Source organism: Salvelinus fontinalis, chromosome 7 (genome assembly GCF_029448725.1).
Source record: "Salvelinus fontinalis isolate EN_2023a chromosome 7, ASM2944872v1, whole genome shotgun sequence".
Taxonomy (NCBI): domain Eukaryota; kingdom Metazoa; phylum Chordata; class Actinopteri; order Salmoniformes; family Salmonidae; genus Salvelinus; species Salvelinus fontinalis.
Genome location: NC_074671.1, coordinates 58,544,534 through 58,562,282, shown reverse-complemented (window position 1 = coordinate 58,562,282; position 17,749 = coordinate 58,544,534). Strand labels below are relative to the sequence as shown.

Genomic DNA, 17,749 nt, shown 5'->3' with positions numbered 1-17,749 from the left:
GCAGGACAGGAAACAAACTGTTTCACACCTCCTGTGCTGCAGGTGTGGGTGTGTGTCTAGACTTCTAGAACAGAGGAAGTCGGCTAAATTGTATCTAAAATTGATGTATTCTTTTTATTGTATTGTTTTCAAAGAGACAAACACATCCCAGGTAATAAATACAATACAAAGGCAGGTAAAAAACACACAAAAACATGTTTTTGTCAGTTGATAGTTTCATTGTGTAGCATTATGAGTCATCAACTGCTGTCATGTACATATTAATGCTGTTTGCGAGTTCACAAAGTACATATTCTACATTTGAGTCCATCAGCTCCAGTATATCAGGAAAAGTCAACAGAATGACAAAGTACACCATTCTTCATCACTGTGTGTACAGAGGAAGTAAATACATACTTCACTGAGAATCTACACCTCTGTGACAGTGGAATCTACTGTACCTAGGGTTACTAGCCTAGTAGATGCACAATGCAAAGAGATTCTAGAACTTAGATAATGTAGGCCTGGAGTCCCTTCTCCTGATTACCAAGGTACCGTATGTGTTAACAACCATTAACCAATCACTCTTCTCCATTGCTGCCCTCCCCCTCATCCCCCTCCCCGCTTCGGGCATTGCAGCAGTTGCCATGGCGTTTTATGCCCCACACCACGTCAGAGCTGAAGGGGCAGAAGAGGCAGCGGTACATGCCCTGTCTGTGGTTGTGGTAGATATGGTTGAGTAGCGAATACTCTAGTATGAAGGCCTTGCTACACTCTTTACAGCAGTAAGGTTTGGGCACGTCGTGCTTGTAGCTCACGTGGTAGATGGCATGGCCCTTCATCTTGGAGCGCTTTCCGCACAGGCGACAGTTGTAGCGACCCCCCTGGCGCTGGATATATTTGGTCAGGAAGGCCTCTTCCTGCTTTTTGTGTTTGTCACTTTTTTTGTTGTTGTTGGTCTGTAGCTCCTCCTCTTCCTCTTCGTCATGATCGTCTTCCTCACTGCCTGCCGTAGAGCTTCTCTTTCGTTTCATGGGGATGCCGGCTGAGCGGGAGTCCTCTTCGTTGTCCTCGCCTCCCTCCATCTCTAGTCCTCTTTTCCTACCTTCCTCCTCTTGCTTCACTCCTCCTTTGTCCTCATCCTCCTCTTCTGCCTTGGGCTCACTGGAAGGATGACTACTGTCTTTTGACAGCACATCTACACTGATACCTTCCTGTTCTTCTCCCCCCGCCCCCCTACGCTCATCCCCTTCTCCCTCCTCACCACCCTTTTCTCCCCCCTCTCCCTGGCCCTTCCCAGAGAGGCAGTGGCAGGTGAGCAGGTGGTCGTAGAGTCGAGGGAACTCCCTGGCCGTGTGGAAACACACGCTGCAGTGGAACAGCCGTGCCGTGCGCTGGTAGAAGATGGCGTTGCCCAGGCGACCCACAGGCGTGTCATCCAGGCGGCTTGGGTGGATCTTAGCGATGTGGATGAGGTAGCTGCAGTGGCTCTTACACTGGAGCAGACAGTGTGGACACTGGAGGTGCTGGAGATAGCTGTCCGACTCCCGGTCTCTGTCCCGCCCCTGGCCGCCAGAGGAGGAAGACTGCCTCTTGAGTTCCATAACAGCTCCCTGTGACTCCTTAATGTCCACAACGGCTTCTTTTGACTCTGACTCATTAACTTCCATCATGGCTGACATGGACTCCTTCACGTCCATTGCGGGTGAAATTGACTCCTTAACGTCCATTGTGGCTTCCGTTGACTCCTTAAAACCCATCATGGCTGTCTCTGACTCCTTAACCTCCATCACGGCTTCCATTGACTGGAGCTCACTGGACACAGAGCGGAGTGAAAAACTTGCAGTTTTAATTTTTGACTTGTTTATTTGAATAAGACTGAATGTATGTAATACATAAGTGTTGTTAGTAATACATTAGTAATGACAACGTAATTTAACAGTTGTCCAAATGCATACAAATTTACAAGCTAGCATTGTAGCCCGTCTGTACATCAGGAAATCTATGTCACTAACAACGTTGAGTGTTCAGGTGTCAACATTTGACACTAGATAAATCTAGATTCACATCCGGCATTGTAGAGGCATAATTCCAGCCATGTTCACAGAATGAAAGTATGCTAGTTCATTCCTAAATAGATTAGCCTAACTCAAGCTAGCTTACTGTGTAAACAATAGCACATAGTTCGTTCGAAAATGTACATTTTAACTCACCTATCAATTTTCAAAAAGCCAATGAAACACACATTCCATATTTCCGTGACTAGATAGATTATGCCTGATTGTTGTTCGTTTAATTTGATGAAATAGCAAAAATCTGCTATAATGTAACAGTTTTTCCTCGGGAGCCTTTCTTTGGTTTATCAGAAGTGACGCTCAGTACGTTGAAGTGACGTAGCCTCCATCATTAACTCTCTGCTCACCGTTTCGGCTCCCTGCTGTTCTGTATAACAGAATAACCCATGCGTGGTCTATCCTGAACTTCTTGGTTCGGTCTGTGTTGCTTCTTCTCGTCCTTTTGGCAAACATAAAGTGAAGAAGTATCGGCTCTGCTCGGGCTATCGCTGGGACAAATCGTGGGAAACGCGTCATCCCACAATAATCTCTTTCTCGGTGTATGGAGTCGAAAACATTCTTTGCTGAAATGAGCCTCGCATATCAGAGTGCCGTTCAATACGCTATTCTCTTTCTTATGAGGCGAATTCCACCAATTTTCGGAATACGATGTAGTCTTTTGGAAAAGAGTGGGAACTGGTAGTTTGCAGCCCAGGACAATGCACCTTGCCGGCGTTTTGTAAATAGAGTAAACTGGGGCAAGCTCCAAAGCTGTGATCGAAAACCCATACTAGTTTACTGTGTACGACATACTTAATAAGTATATACTATTAGTTAATTTTAGCATACTGTAAACGAACAGTATCCTTTCAATTGAGCATACTAGTTCTTCGCCTGGTTACCGGAAGTTGATGCTGTTGCTATGCAACCTCTTGCTAGCTAGCATAACAAATGACTAGTTAGACATTTTACGAATTCGAGTGTGTTCTTAAATTCAATCTGGAGTGCCAGAGTGCGCTCGTAAATTCAGAGCGTTGTCAGATTGTCCTTTTGTAAATTCTGATCGTTTTTCGCTCTTGGAGCGCACACTAGATGCTCGGGTCAAGAAGTAGGGTTGATATGAGCGTTCTGACCTTACAACGGCACCCAAGCTAACGTTGGCTAGCTTGCTAGCCCTTTCCAGACACAAATAAGACCACTTTGACCATTTTACTCGCCCTAGCAGACCTGGTTCGGCAGTGTTCATGTTATCCAGAGCGTTGGTGACTGTAATAGGCTGGACACATGACATTTTTAACATGCTTTTTTTCTGATAAAAACTAGTTCATCACATCTGTCATGGAGCCCAGTTTCATAATATTACCATATGTCCCAGCTGCTTGCCATAGTTTTGAAGTAATCACGAAGAAACAGGCCTTAATTTAGGGCATTTTTCACCCTGCCAGCTCCTATTAGTTCTATTGAGCACCAACTCGCCTTCCGAACATTCTATGTCACAATGCCTGCTTTGCTATTGTTGGCAATGAGACACGTTGTTTGTAGTTAAAATGTAAACAACAACAAAATATTACTCATGGAACTCTGAGGTCGTCCCATTGTTTCCTATAGGGAAATATAGGTATGTCTGTCTATTTCATCAAATATCTCGTAATGTGGGGCCTCCCGGGTGGCGCAGTGGTCTAGGGCACTGCATCGCAGTGCTAGCTGCGCCACCAGAGTCTCTGGGTTCGCGCCCAGGCTCTGTCGCAGCTGGCTGCGACCGGGAGGTCCGTGGGGCGACGCACAATTGGGCTAGCGTCGTCCGGGTTAGGGAGGGTTTGGCCGGTAGGGATATCCTTGTCTCATCGCGCTCCAGCGACTCCTGTGGCAGGCCGGGCGCAGTGCGCGCTAACCAAGGGGGCCAGGTGCACAGTGTTTCCTCCGACACATTGGTGTTGCTGGCTTCCGGGTTGGAGGCGCGCTGTGTTAAAGAAGCAGTGCGGCTTGGTTGGGTTGTGCTTCGGAGGACGCATGGCTTTCGACCTTCGTCTCTCCCGAGCCCGTACGGGAGTTGTAGCGATGAGACAAGATAGTAATTACTAGCGATTGGATACCACGAAAATTGGGGCGAAAAGGGGATAAAAAAAAAAAAAATCACGTAATGTGTATATTTAGATCTTTTTTTTAATTTGACACCATTTTAATCATGAGAATCTCCTCTTTCTAATTATGTAAGGCTTTGCAGTGTATTCTGTTGTCATCAAACACTAGCCACAAAATACCTTTTGTTACCCATTGTTTTCCTATGGAAATATCTCGCAATGTTTATATTTAGATTTTTTCTAGTCAGACACCATTTTAATCATGAGAATCTCTAATTATGTGAGGCTGAGCAGTGTATTCCGGTCATCAAACACTAGACCAGAAATAGTCAGAAGGTGCAATTTTTTTCCTACTTCCTTGTTATGCAGATGTAACAGTATAACTTTCGTCCCTCGCCTCGAACCAGGGACCCTCTGCACACAGACAACAGTCACCCACGAAGCATCGTTACCCATCGCGCCACAAAAGCCACGGCCCTTGCAGAGCAAGGGGAACAACTACTTCAGGTCTCAGAGCGAGTGACGTCACCAATTGAAACGCTATTAGCGCGCACCACCGCTAACTAGCTAGCCATTTCACATCGGTTACACAGACATAAGCACACTAGGCACCACTCAGACGGGATCCTTTGAAGTCGGAGTAGATAGCCAGAGCGAATTCATGAAAGCACCCGAATGTCCATTGAGAACGCACAACGACTGTACCATATAGCTAAGCTAAGAAAGACGGGAATAATCAAGTCAATCAACATTAGGTAGTTAGTTAGCCTATAGTTAATATATTGGCAAGTTTGATGTATAAGTTAGTAGCCAACTAACGTTAGGTAGGTAGCTAACATACTGGTACATACTGCTGTAATGATATGCAATGTGGTTCGTAAGGACAGCGTAGCTAACAAATTGTCAGCCAACATAACGTGTAAAGTAACTTATTTGAAAAATCATTACTTTATTACATTGCTCAACATTTTCTTAACATTTGTCTTATTTAGTTAAAGCAATGAATTTATATCCGCTCTCGTACTTCGGCTGCATATTTTCCACCATTTTCTTCACATCGGAAAACGATGTGAAGCCACACCCATTTCATGAAGAATTGCATTAGGGGCCCTAAAGTACAGAAATAGTGTCCTCTGCATGTATACTTCATATTTTGGTGAATTTAGGACGACATCTGGGAACTTTTGGCATACAAACTATATCCATACTATGACCAATAAGCATACTATATACTCAATTCACGTCACAAATAGTACAGTTAATGCGGTTAGTATGAGTATTTGAACACAGCTCAAGTGATATTTAGGTTTCCACCATGGAGGTAGAAAATCTTTAACTCATCTTTATATATGTGCACTAATGGCTGCTTTGACACGCCACTGAGGTATAATAAGAACAGGGCAGGCCATTGAGGGCTTTCTCATAGAGATAGATAGAGGACTCTAGTGCCTTAAAGATGTTTTAGCATGGGCAGCGCCATTCAATACTTTAGACATTTTGAAATAGTCAACTGTGCAAAGCAAAGGATAGAGGGACGAACAGAGGGGACAGGTTTTCGGAATGAAATGCAGCTTTGATTTTGGCTTGTGAATCCTTTTGCTCCTAATGTGTAAATCTCCAATAAAAGTTGTATCAATTAAATATCAAACAGGGTGGACATTTTGTAGTCTTTGGTATTTCCCCATCACTTCCTCTCAAATGTGAGAAACAACCCGGATACAGAGTAAAAATGTGTGAAAGGCGGAACAGAAAGACTTGTGGTTGAGAGACTGGTTAGGAGATGTTGAACAGAAGGAGCATGGTGCCTTGACATTATTGTAAATGAGTGCTGGGCAATATCACACATTTAAGCTCGAGATTTCTCAGTTTACCCCTCAACCACACACACATCTACTCACACTTTCAATCCTAGACAAATCCATGGCCATTTAATGTACCTCGTAACTCAGCAAAGAGTTGAACTGGCAAACATGCCCTGAAAACATTGTTGACACATATGACACCCACTATGACTATGCCTCTTATTTCCCCCTCACTTCCCCTCAAACCGTAGAAATGGCCTGGATACAGAGTAGAAACGTGTGAAAGGCGGAACAGAAAGACTTGTGGTTGAGGAACTGGTTAGGAGAAGTTGAACAGAAGGAGCATGGTGCCTTGACATTGTTGTTAACAATGAATGCTGTTGCCTGGCTACCCAAACTCTCTGCTCCGGCCAAACGCCACGCCCATAGATGTAAGTTTATTCTCTGCAAATAGTCTGGATCTGAGTACCTCCCCGACGATTTCTTGAACGCAAACACATTCTAAATGCTCTGATTGGTCCCAGAAATCGATGGGTTGGGGCAAAGCCAGAACACATGTGGGTAAAGTAGTGTTGTGAAAATTTGTCTTTGGCTTTGATACTCTGATTGGTTAGAGATGATACAATCACTGACAACTTTGTTTTGTACATGACTTTTCATTTTGATGTCACCACTAACGACTTCAATGATGGCAGTCTCAGATTGAAGTATGTAGCGAACATAGAACAGTGGAAGAATTCAGTTTGAGTCGTCAGGAAATGAGTGCTGGGTAATATCACACGTTTACTCTCCATATTTCTCATCCTTCCCCTCAACCACACACACACACACACACACACACTCAATCCTAGACAAACCCATGGCTATGTACTTATTGTACCTCGTAACTCAGCAAAGAGTTGAACTGGCAAACAGTAGGTCCTGAAAACAGTGTTGGCACACATGACACCCACTCCCACACCCTCCCTGTCTGCCAGCACCTTCACACACACACACACACACACACACACACACACACACACACACACACACACAAAATATCACATGAAAGTTTCTGAGGCTGTGTGTGTTAGTAGTATAGAGACCATGTCTTCTCTCCTCTCAGAGTGTTTGTATGAGATCAGTCAACAGGCTGCACCTCCCTGTAAGGATTACCACCAACTCACAGTCACCCAGACACAGGTACAGTACAGACAACCACAGACACCTACAGGTACAGTACAGACAACTACAGATACAGCACCGACAACCACAGACACAGAACAGGCAACTACATACACAGTACAGACAGACACAGTGCAGCCACCTGCAGGCACAGTACAGATAACTACAGACACCGGTACAGCACAGACACCTACAGGTACAGTACAGACACCTACATACACAGGTACAGTACAGACAACTACAGGTGCAGTACAGACAACTACAGGAACAGTACCGACACCTGCAGACACATGTACAGTACAGACACCTACAGGTACAGTACAGCCACCTACAGGAACAGTACAGACATGTACAGTACAGACACCTACAGTACAGACACATACAGACATAGGTACAGTACAGACAGCTATAGACGCAGTACAGACAGCCACAGGTGCAGTACAGCCACATACAGGAACAGTACAGACACATACAGACACATGTGCAGTGCAGACAACTACAGACACAGTACAGAAAGGTCCAGTACAGACAACTACAGGAACAGTACAGACACCTTCAGACATGGGTACAGTACAGACAACTACAGGTGCGGTACAGACACCTACAGGTACAGTACAGACAACTACAGGAACACTACAGACACCTACAGGTACAGTACAGACACCTACAGACACAGGTACAGTACAGACAACTACAGGTACAGTACAGACAACTACAGGAACAGTACAGACAACTGCAGACACAGGTACAGTACAGCCACCTACAGGTACCGTACAGACAACTGCAGGTACAGTACAGCCACCTACAGGAACAGTACAGACACATACATGTACAGTACAGACAACCACAGACACAGTACAGACACCTACAGGAACAGTACAGACACCTGCAGGAATAGTACAGACACATACAAGAACAGTACAGACACTTACAGACACAGGTACAGTACAGACAACTACAGGAACAGTACAGACACGGGTACAGTACAGACAACTACAGGTACAATACAGACACCTACAGGAACAGTGCAGACACCTAAAGACACAGCTACAGTACAGACAACTACAGGTACAGTACAGACAACTACAAGTACAGTACAGACACCTACAGGAGAAGTACAGAAACCTACAGGAACAGTGCAGACACCTAAAGACACAGGTACAGTACAGACAACTACAGGAACAGTACAGACACCTACAGGAACAGTACAGACACCTACAGGAACAGTACAGTCACCTACAGACACAGGTATAATACAGACACCTACAGGAACAGTACAGACACCTACAGGAATAGTACAGTCATCTACAGACACAGGAACAGTACAGACACCTACTGGAACAGTACAGTCACCTACAGACACAGGTATAATACAGACACCTACAGGAACAGTACAAACACCTAGCTTAGTCTATTGCAAACAGTCAAGTGAATAGAGTGTGTTTTGTAACTAACTGGCTACATTTGTATGCTGTTAGGCTATTAACTTGTAATCATGTAGACCTGGTTTGGTCGTAGGTGGTTTTCAAGGTGTGGAGAGTGTCCTGTCCTCTACGACACGAGAAACCACAACCTGCAGAAAACAAGTAATCACACACAGACTTCCTACAGGGTAGCCACACACAAGGTAGTGTGTGTGTGTGTGTGTGGGGGGGGGGGGGGGGGTGAACCTGTGCTGGCATCGCTATGACTACCTGGTCCAGCTCCCTGATTGGCTGCTCCTGAACATCCTGTCCTCCCTGGAGTGGGCGGATATTAAGAATATCTCCCAGACCTGCAAGAGGCTCCAACAGGTAGGCTAAACATGATGACATCATTGTAATGATTTATAGTAATAGTTTGAGTAGTACTTTTTTCAGACTGAAAAATGCTCAACATTTATGAGCTCTCCCCCTCCCTCTGCTGCTCCTCTCCTTTCTCCCTCTCTCCCCCCTCCCATCCTCCCCTTTCTCCTTCTCCCTAGCGATGCTGCAATGATCGGTTTTGGGCGCAGAGGAAGGCAGGGGCCAGGTACGGGCAGAGTGAGGTCACTATGGAGGGTGTGAGCCCTACTCTACAGCGCCGTCTGGTGGTATTTCACAGAAGACAGGTGCCGCCCGTCTGGCCCAGCAGCAGCACAGCAAGAGGAAGAATAGTGTCTGGCAACTGTGAGAGAGTTAGCCTGGTCACGCAGCGCTCTCGTTTCGTTTTACTTCAACAGAATGTGAGCTATCGCACGATCAGGCAGATTTCACCAGAATACATGTGAGAGGGAGAGAGGAGCAAAATATGTCGGCGGTCTGTCTGTCTATCTGTTAGTCTGTCTGTCTGTCTCTCTCTCTCAAACACTTTCAAGATATTTTATTATTATCTATTACATTTCCATGACCTGGAAAATAGTTATGTTAGGCACATAGGGCAGAGTTAGTTTATATAGGTAGTGTAGCTGCCTGTCAGTGTTTTGAATGGCCAGCAGGTGGTGATATTAAGCAGAAATCAGAGCGCCTCATAAACCTCTTTGATTCACTAATAGGTATTTGGTAGCCTGCTGTAGAACGTGTGCTCAACTAGGGGAAGAGGTATTGCTACTCCAAATCCTTTTAATGGTTATAATGATACATAGCTAATGTTGTTTGTGTTTTTGGTCTCAAATGATAGAATAAAGAACATACGGCACAATCACCTATACATTGTGTCTGTGATGAATCAAACATATAGACAGTAGTTCATCAATAGAAGAAACATCTTCTATTCTCCAATGTACTGCAGGCAGATCGGAAGTCCTAATCCAATGCATGTGATTGAATATACCGGTCGCACATCTGAGTGCTCTAGTCTTCTCTACCCACCAAAGACTATAGTACTGTAGAGGCTTTCTGCTTGGGCTTTATCTTGTTAGAGACCCCCCTCTGGTGTGTAGACCCAGCTGTAATAAAATTCCATTCTCTGAGTGATGCAGCACACACACACACCACAGTTCTCTTGGGGCATATTGACTATTGATGGACCACAATGATTGTATAGAGTAAAGCAATCACCACAGTTATCCAAGGTTGAGGTTAGTTGTTCTGTTGCCATGGGGATGTGCCCATCTTTGAATTCGTTTTTGGAATGTAATATGTATTCTTTTCAAAGACTTGCAAATAAGTAAAAGGTGTTGTCTGAGAGAAGAGAGCGAGAGAGGTAGAGAGATAATGAGCAAGGAAATGGGGGGGGGGTGAGTTTTTTTTTCATATACTAGTGCACTATGTAAGGAGAAGTGTGCCATTTAGGAAGCAAACAGTATCTGAAAGGGCCAGTACAAGCCTGGTCTATCATTGAGAGCTATTTAATGGTGGCTGACAGGGCAGCCATATGATAGTCCCAGGAGTGGCCTGCCCATTCAGTACTGTGACAAAGATCAATGAATGAGGAGCTCTCTCTCTCACACACTCCAACTGTTCTCTCGCTCTGGTAGAGGGTTGCCGAATTCCATTCTGAAAACTGAGGTAGATGAGGGTGGAATTTCATTGTGAAAAACTAGCCTTCTCTCTCTGGCAAGGAGTCGAAGGGAAAATGATTTTGGAATGGAATGCAGAAAGTAGCACGGATTTTACAGCCTGGGTGTAGCCTATGAAATATAAAAAATAAATAATAATAATAAAATAGATATATACAGACACACCTACTCATTCAAGGGTTTTTCTTTATTTTTACTATTTTCCACATGGTAGAATAATAACGAAGACATCAAAACTATGAAATAACACATGTGGAATCATGTAGTAACCAAAAAAGTATTAAACAAATCAAAATGTATTTTATATTTGAGATTCTTCAAAAAGCCACCTGTCACGCCCTGACCTGAGATATCTGTTTTCTTTATATTTTGGTTAGGTCAGGGTGTGACTAGGCTGGGTACGTTAGTTTTTGTACTGTCTGGGGTTTTTGTATGTATAGGGTGTTTGTAGGTCTAGGTGATTTGTATGTCTATGGTGGCCTGATATGGTTCCCAATCAGAGTCAGCTGTTTATCTTTGTCTCTGATTGGGGATCATATTTAGGTAGCCATTTTCCCTTTGGTATTCGTGGTTTCTTGTTCTATGTTTAGTTGCCTGTCTGCACTATCCATATAGCTCCACGGTTCGTTTTTTTATTTTGTTAGTTTGTTCAGTGTTCATTCGTTAAAATAAATAAGTATGAACGCATACCACGCTGCGCCTTGGTCTCCTCCTTACAACGGCCGTGACAGAAGAACCCACCATAAAAGGACCAAGCAGCGTGAAAAGGAGGAATGGACCTGGGAGGAGATTTTGGACGGAGCAGGACCCTGGACGCAGACTGGGGAGTATCGCCTTCCGAAGGTGGAAATAGAGGCAGCAAAAGCAGAACGGCGATATTACGAGGAGAAATACCAACGAGGTAGGCCACAGAAACCCCAAGAAGATTTGGGGGGGGAACATAGAGCCAGTCAGGGAGTCGGATGAGGAGTTGGCAGAGCAGGCGTGCTGGGGAGTGTGTGGTGTTACGCAGTGATGCGCGAGGTGTCTCCAGTTCGCATTCATAGCCCGGTGCGCTCTATTCCAGCTCTTCGTACTTGCCTGGCTCAAGTGAGCATCCAGCCAGGACGCATTGTGCCAGCTATACGCTCTAGACCTCCAGTGCGCCTCCACAGTCCAGTACGTCCTGTGCCTCCTCTCCGCACTCGCCCTGAAATGCGTGTCATCAGCCCGGTACCACCAGTTCCGGTACCACGCATCAGGCCTCCAGTGCGCTTCCACAGTCCAGTACGGCCTGTGCCTCTTCCCCGCACTCGCCCTGAGGTGCGTGTCCTCAGCCCGGTATCACCAGTTCCGGCACCACGCATCAGGCTTCCAGTGCGCTTCCACAGACCAGAGCTTCCGGCGACAGTACCCAGTCCAGAGCTTCCGGCGACAGTACCCAGTCCAGAGCTTCCGGCGACAGTACCCAGTCCAGAGCTTCCGGCGACAGTACCCAGTCCAGAGCTTCCGGCGACAGTAGCCAGTCCAGAGCTTCCGGCGACAGAAGCCAGTCCAGAGCTTCCGGCGACAGTTCCCAGTCCAGAGCTTCCGGCGACAGTTCCCAGTCCAGGGCTTCCGGCGACAGTTCCCAGTCCAGAGCTTCTGGCGACAGTACCCAGTCCAGAGCTTCCGGAGACGGGCCACAGTCCGGAACCTCCAACGACGGGCCACAGTCCGGAACCTCCAACGACGGGCCACCGTCCGGAACCTCCAACGACGGGCCACCGTCCGGAACCTCCAATGACGGGCCACCGTCCGGAACCTCCAATGACGGGCCACCGTCCGGAACCTCCAATGACGGGCCACCGTCCGGAACCTCCAATGACGGGCCACCGTCCGGAACCTCCAATGACGGGCCACAGTTCGGAACCTCCAATGACGGGCCACAGTTCGGAACCTCCAATGATGGGCCACAGTCCGGAACCTCCAACAACGAGCCTCCAGCAACGATCCCCAGTCTGGAGCCTCCAACGGTGATCCCCAGTCCAGAGCCTCCAGCGACGGTCCCCAGTCCGGGGCCTCCAGCGACGGTCTCCAGTCCGGGTCCTCCAGCGACGATCCCCAGTCCGGAGCCTCCAGCGACGGTCCCCAGTCCGGGGCCTCCAGCGACGGTCCCCAGTCCGGGGCCTCCAGCGACGGTCCCCAGTCCGGGGCCTCCAGCGACGGTCCCCAGTCCGGGGCCTCCAGCGACGGTCCCCAGTCCGGGTCCTCCAGCGACGATCTCCAGTCCAGAGCCTCTAGCGACGGTCCCCAGTCCGGGGTCTCCAGCGACGGTCCCCAGTCCGGGGTCATCAGCGACGGTTCCCAGTCCGGGGTCTCCAGCGATGGTTCCCAGTCCGGGGCCTCTGGCGATGATCCAACGGTCCGGTTCTACAAAGGCGGAGGGATCAGCGTAAAAAGGGAGTGCTGCGTCCAGAACCGGAGCCGCCACCGAGGGTAGATGCCCACCCGGACCCTACCATATAGGTTCAGGTTTGCGGCCAGGAGTCCGCACCTTTGGGGGGGGGTGGGTTATGTCACGCCCTGACCTGAGAGATCTATGTTTTTTTTTTATTTTGGTTAGGTCAGGGTGTGACTAGGCTGGGTACGTTAGTTTTTGTACTGTCTAGGGTTTTTGTATGTATAGGGTGTTTGTAGGTCTAGGTGATTTGTATGTCTATGGTGGCCTGATATGGTTCCCAATCAGAGGCAGCTGTTTATCATTGTCTCTGATTGTGGATCATATTTAGGTAGCCATTTTCCCTTTGGTATTCGTGGTTTCTTGTTCTATGTTTAGTTGCCTGTCTGCACTATCCATATAGCTCCACGGTTCGTTTTTTTATTTTGTTAGCTTGTTCAGTGTTCATTCGTTAAAATAAATAAGAATGTACGCATACCACGCTACGCCTTGGTCTCCTCCTTTTGACGGCCGTGACACCACCTTTTGCCTTGATGACAGCTTTGCACACTCTTGGCATTCTCTCAACCAGCTTCATGATGTAGTCACATGGAATGCATTTCAATTAACAGGTGTGCCTTGTTGAAAGTTAATTTGTGGAATTTCTTTCCTTCTTAATGCATTTGAGACAATCAGTTGTGTTGTGACAAGGTAGGAGTGATATACAAAAGATAGCCCTATTTGGTATAATACCAAGTCCATGTTATGGCAAGAACAGGTCAAATAAGCAAAGAGAAACAACAGTCCATCATTACTTTAAGACATGAAGGTCAGTCAATGTGGAACATTTCAAGAACTTCGAAAGTTTCTTCAAGTGCAGTTGCAAAAACCATCAAGCACTGTAATGAAACTGGCTCTCATGAGGACCGCCACAGGAAAAGAAGACCCAGAGTTACCTCGGCTGCATAGGATAAGTTCATTAGAGTTACCAGCCTCAGAAATTTCAGCCCAAATAAATGCTTCACAGAGTTAAAGAAACAGACACATCTCAACATCAACTGTTCAGAGGAGACTGTGTGAATCAGGCCTTCGTGGTTGAATTGCGGAAAAGAAACCACTACTAAAGGACACCAATAAGAAGAAGAGACTTGTTTGGGCCAAGAAACACGAGCACTTGACATTAGACCGGTGGAAATCTGTCCTTTGGTCTGATGAGTCCAAATTTGCGATTTTTGGTTGCAACCGCGGTGTCTTTGTGAGACGCAGAGTAGGTGAACGGATGATCTCCGCATGTTTGGTTCCCACCACGAAGCATGGATGAGGAGGTGTGGGGGTGCTTTGCTAGTGACACTGTCTGAGATTTATTTTGAATTCAAGGCACACTTAATCAGCATGGCTACCACAGCATTCTGCAGTGATACACCATCCCATCTGGTTTGCGCTTTGTGGGACATTGACCCAACACACCTCCAGGCTGTGTAAGGGCTATTTGACCAAGACGGAGAGTTTTTTTTATTTCACCTTTATTTAACCAGGTAGGCTAGTTGAGAACAAGTTCTCATTTGCAACTGCGACCTGGCCAAGATAAAGCATAGCGGTGTGAACAGACAACAACACAGAGTTACACATGGAGTAAACAATAAACAAGTCAATAACATGGTAGAAAAAAAGAGAATCTATATACAATGTGTGCAAAAGGCATGAGGTAGGCAATAAATCGAATAATTACAATTTAGCAGATTAACACTGGAGTGATAAATCATCAGATGATCATGTGCAAGAAGAGATACTAGTGTGCAAAAGAGCAGAAAAGTAAATAAATAAAAGCGGTATGGGGGGTGAGGTAGGTAAATTGGGTGGGTAGTTTACAGATGGACTATGTACAGCTGCAGCGATCGGTTAGCTGCTCGGATAGCAGATTTTTAAAGTTGTTGAGGGAGATAAAAGTCTCCAACTTCAGAGATTTTTGCAATTCGTTCCAGTCGCAGGCAGCAGAGAACTGGAAGGAAAGGCGTCCAAATGAGGTTTTGGCTTTAGGGATGATCAGTGAGATACACCTGCTGGAGCGCGTGCTACGGGTGGGTGTAGCCATCGTGACCAGTGAACTGAGATAAGGCGGCACTTTACCTAGCATAGCCTTGTAGATGACCTGGAGCCAGTGGGTCTGACGACGAACATGTAGCGAGGGCCAGCCGACTAGGGCATACAGGTCGCAGTGGTGGGTCGTATAAGGTGCTTTAGTAACAAAACGGATGGCACTGTGATAGACTGCATCCAGTTTGCTGAGTAGAGTATTGGAAGCTATTTTGTAGATGACATCGCCGAAGTCGAGGATCGGTAGGATAGTCAGTTTTACTAGGGTAAGTTTGGCGGCGTGAGTGAAGGAGGCTTTGTTGCGGAATAGAAAGGCGACTCTAGATTTGATTTTGGATTGGAGATGTTTGATATGAGTCTGGAAGGAGAGTTTGCAGTCTAGCCAGACACCTAGGTACTTATAGATGTCCACATATTCTAGGTCGGAACCGTCCAGGGTGGTGATGCTAGTCGGGCGTGCGGGTGCAGGCAGCGAACGGTTGAAAAGCATGCATTTGGTTTTACTAGCGTTTAACCTGTTGAGGATGGGGGCGCTGTTGTCACTATTTATGCTAATCGTGTAATTTTTGAAACGGCTTCCCACAAAATTCTTGATCGTACAATATGCATATTATTATTATTATTGGATAGAAAACAGTCTATAGTTTCTATAGGAGTTGAAATTTTGTCTCTAAGTTGAACAGAACCCATTCTACAGCAATTTCCCTGACATGGAGTCAGATTTCAGAAATGTTGGCCACTGATCTGGAGTCAGTTAAAAGGCCGCAGTTATTGCTATGAGTATACGGACACTGCTTACGTCTTCCCCTGGATGCCTTTACGTGATGACGATTTGAATGGGGTCGATTGCGCGTTCACAGGCACTACAAATTTAAAAACCCTGTAGCTAGGAACTCTTTTCTTGCTGCGTAATGCGCCTGGAGGACATCGACCCGCACTTGTTCCAAGCATTAGTGGAGGGAGTAATATTACTCTGGTCATGTTTCTACTCGTTATGGGAGTTAAAAACATCATAAGGTAGTTAATTTAAAGCGTTTTATAGCAATTTATATCCGTTTAGTGCGATTTTGGGACATTTATTTCTGAAACGCGGTGAATTGCTGGGCACGCTTCCAGTTCATCCCGAACGCAGTTGGCATTTCCACATGGCAAGAGGACAGCTTTCCACCAAAAGATGATTAGACCCAAGAAAGGATCCTTTGCCCAAGATACTGATGGAAGAACAGCGCAAAGTAGGACATTTTTATTATGATAAATCGTGTTTCTGTCGAAAAATGTTAGTGGCTTAGGACGCCATGTTTTTTGACGTAGCTTCGCTTGGCGCAAACTGTATTGAAAAGTAAGGATAATTTAAAAAATGTAATTCCGCGATTGTATTAAGAATTAAATTGTCTATCAATCCCTGTCCACCCTATATTTTTTAGTCACGTTTATGAGTATTTATGTATAAGAGTAGATCACTGTCTAATATGGCGCACGGACATTTTCTCACCAGCTGGGCTACATTTCACATTGTCTAACCATGATTTTGGTGGCTAAATATAAACATTTTCGATCAAACTCTATATGGATTGTGTAATATGATGTTACAGGAGTGTCATCTGAAGAATTCTGAGAAGGTTAGTGAAAAAATTAATATATTTTGGCGATGTTGACGTTATCGCTCACTTTGGCTAGAATCAATGCTGGGCTGCTATGTGCTATGTGCTATGCTAATATAACGATTTATTGTGTTTTCGCTGTAAGACACTTAGAAAATCTGAAATATTGTCTGTATTCACAGGATCTGTGTCTTTCGATTAGTGTATGCTGTGTATTTTTACGAAATGTTTGATGATTAGTAAGTAGGTAAACACGTTGCTCTATGTAGTTATTCTAGTCCATTTGTGACGGTGGGTGCAATTGTAACCTATACCATCTACCTGAAATATGCACTTTTTTCTAACAAAACCTATCCCATACCATAAATATGTTATCAGACTGTCATCTGATGAGTTTTTTTCTTGGTTAGGGGCTATAAATATCTTAGTTTAGCCGAATTGGTGATAGCTACTGGTGTTGGTGGACAAATAAAAGATGGTGGATTATGCTAATGTGTTTTTGGGTAATAGATGTACATCTTTACATATTGTGTCTTCCCTGTAAAACATTTTAAAAATCGGACATGTTGGCTGGATTCACAAGATCTGTGTCTTTCATTAGCTGTATTGGACTTTAATGTGTGAAAGTTAAATATTTTAAAAAACTATTTTTTTTGAATTTCGCGGCACTGGTTTTTCAGTGGGGGTGGGGGGGGGAGTGCCGCTAGCGGCACCCTCATCCTAGACAGGTTAAGAGCAGTTGGAGGCCACGGAAGGAGTGTTGTATGGCATTGAAGCTCGTTTGGAGGTTAGATAGCACAGTGTCCAAGGAAGGGCCGGAAGTGTACAGAATGGTGTCGTCTGCATAGAGGTGGATCAGGGAATCGCCCGCAGCAAGAGCAACATCATTGATGTATACAGAGAAAAGAGTCGGCCCGAGAATTGAACCCTGTGGTACCCCCATAGAGACTGCCAGAGGACCGGACAACATGCCCTCCGATTTGACACACTGAACTCTGTCTGCAAAGTAGTTGGTGAACCAGGCAAGGCAGTCATTAGAAAAACCGAGGCTACTGAGTCTGCCGATAAGAATATGGTGATTGACAGAGTCGAAAGCCT

The 17,749-nt window shown here is 45.7% G+C and overlaps 1 protein-coding gene and 1 pseudogene across 1 annotated transcript; one reads left to right on the top strand and one right to left on the bottom strand.

The window, feature by feature from the left end:
- Window positions 1–88: 88 nt before the first annotated feature.
- LOC129859870 (chromosome alignment-maintaining phosphoprotein 1-like) lies at window positions 89–2,915 on the bottom strand. Its single transcript, XM_055930065.1, has 2 exons — window positions 2,193–2,915; window positions 89–1,794 (listed from the first exon to the last, which is right to left on the bottom strand). Exon 2 carries the CDS (start codon window positions 1,779–1,781, stop codon window positions 561–563), a length of 1,221 nt encoding a protein of 406 aa, XP_055786040.1. The 5' UTR covers window positions 1,782–1,794; window positions 2,193–2,915; the 3' UTR covers window positions 89–560.
- Window positions 2,916–6,960: 4,045 nt separating this feature from the next.
- Window positions 6,961–9,721, top strand: LOC129859884 (F-box only protein 36-like; annotated as a pseudogene).
- Window positions 9,722–17,749: the final 8,028 nt, after the last annotated feature.

What these genes read in the sequence shown, in the direction of transcription:
- LOC129859870 (XM_055930065.1), bottom strand. Translation starts at nt 1,781, where the DNA reads ATGGAAGCCGTGATGGAGGTTAAGGAGTCAGAGACAGCCATGATGGGT.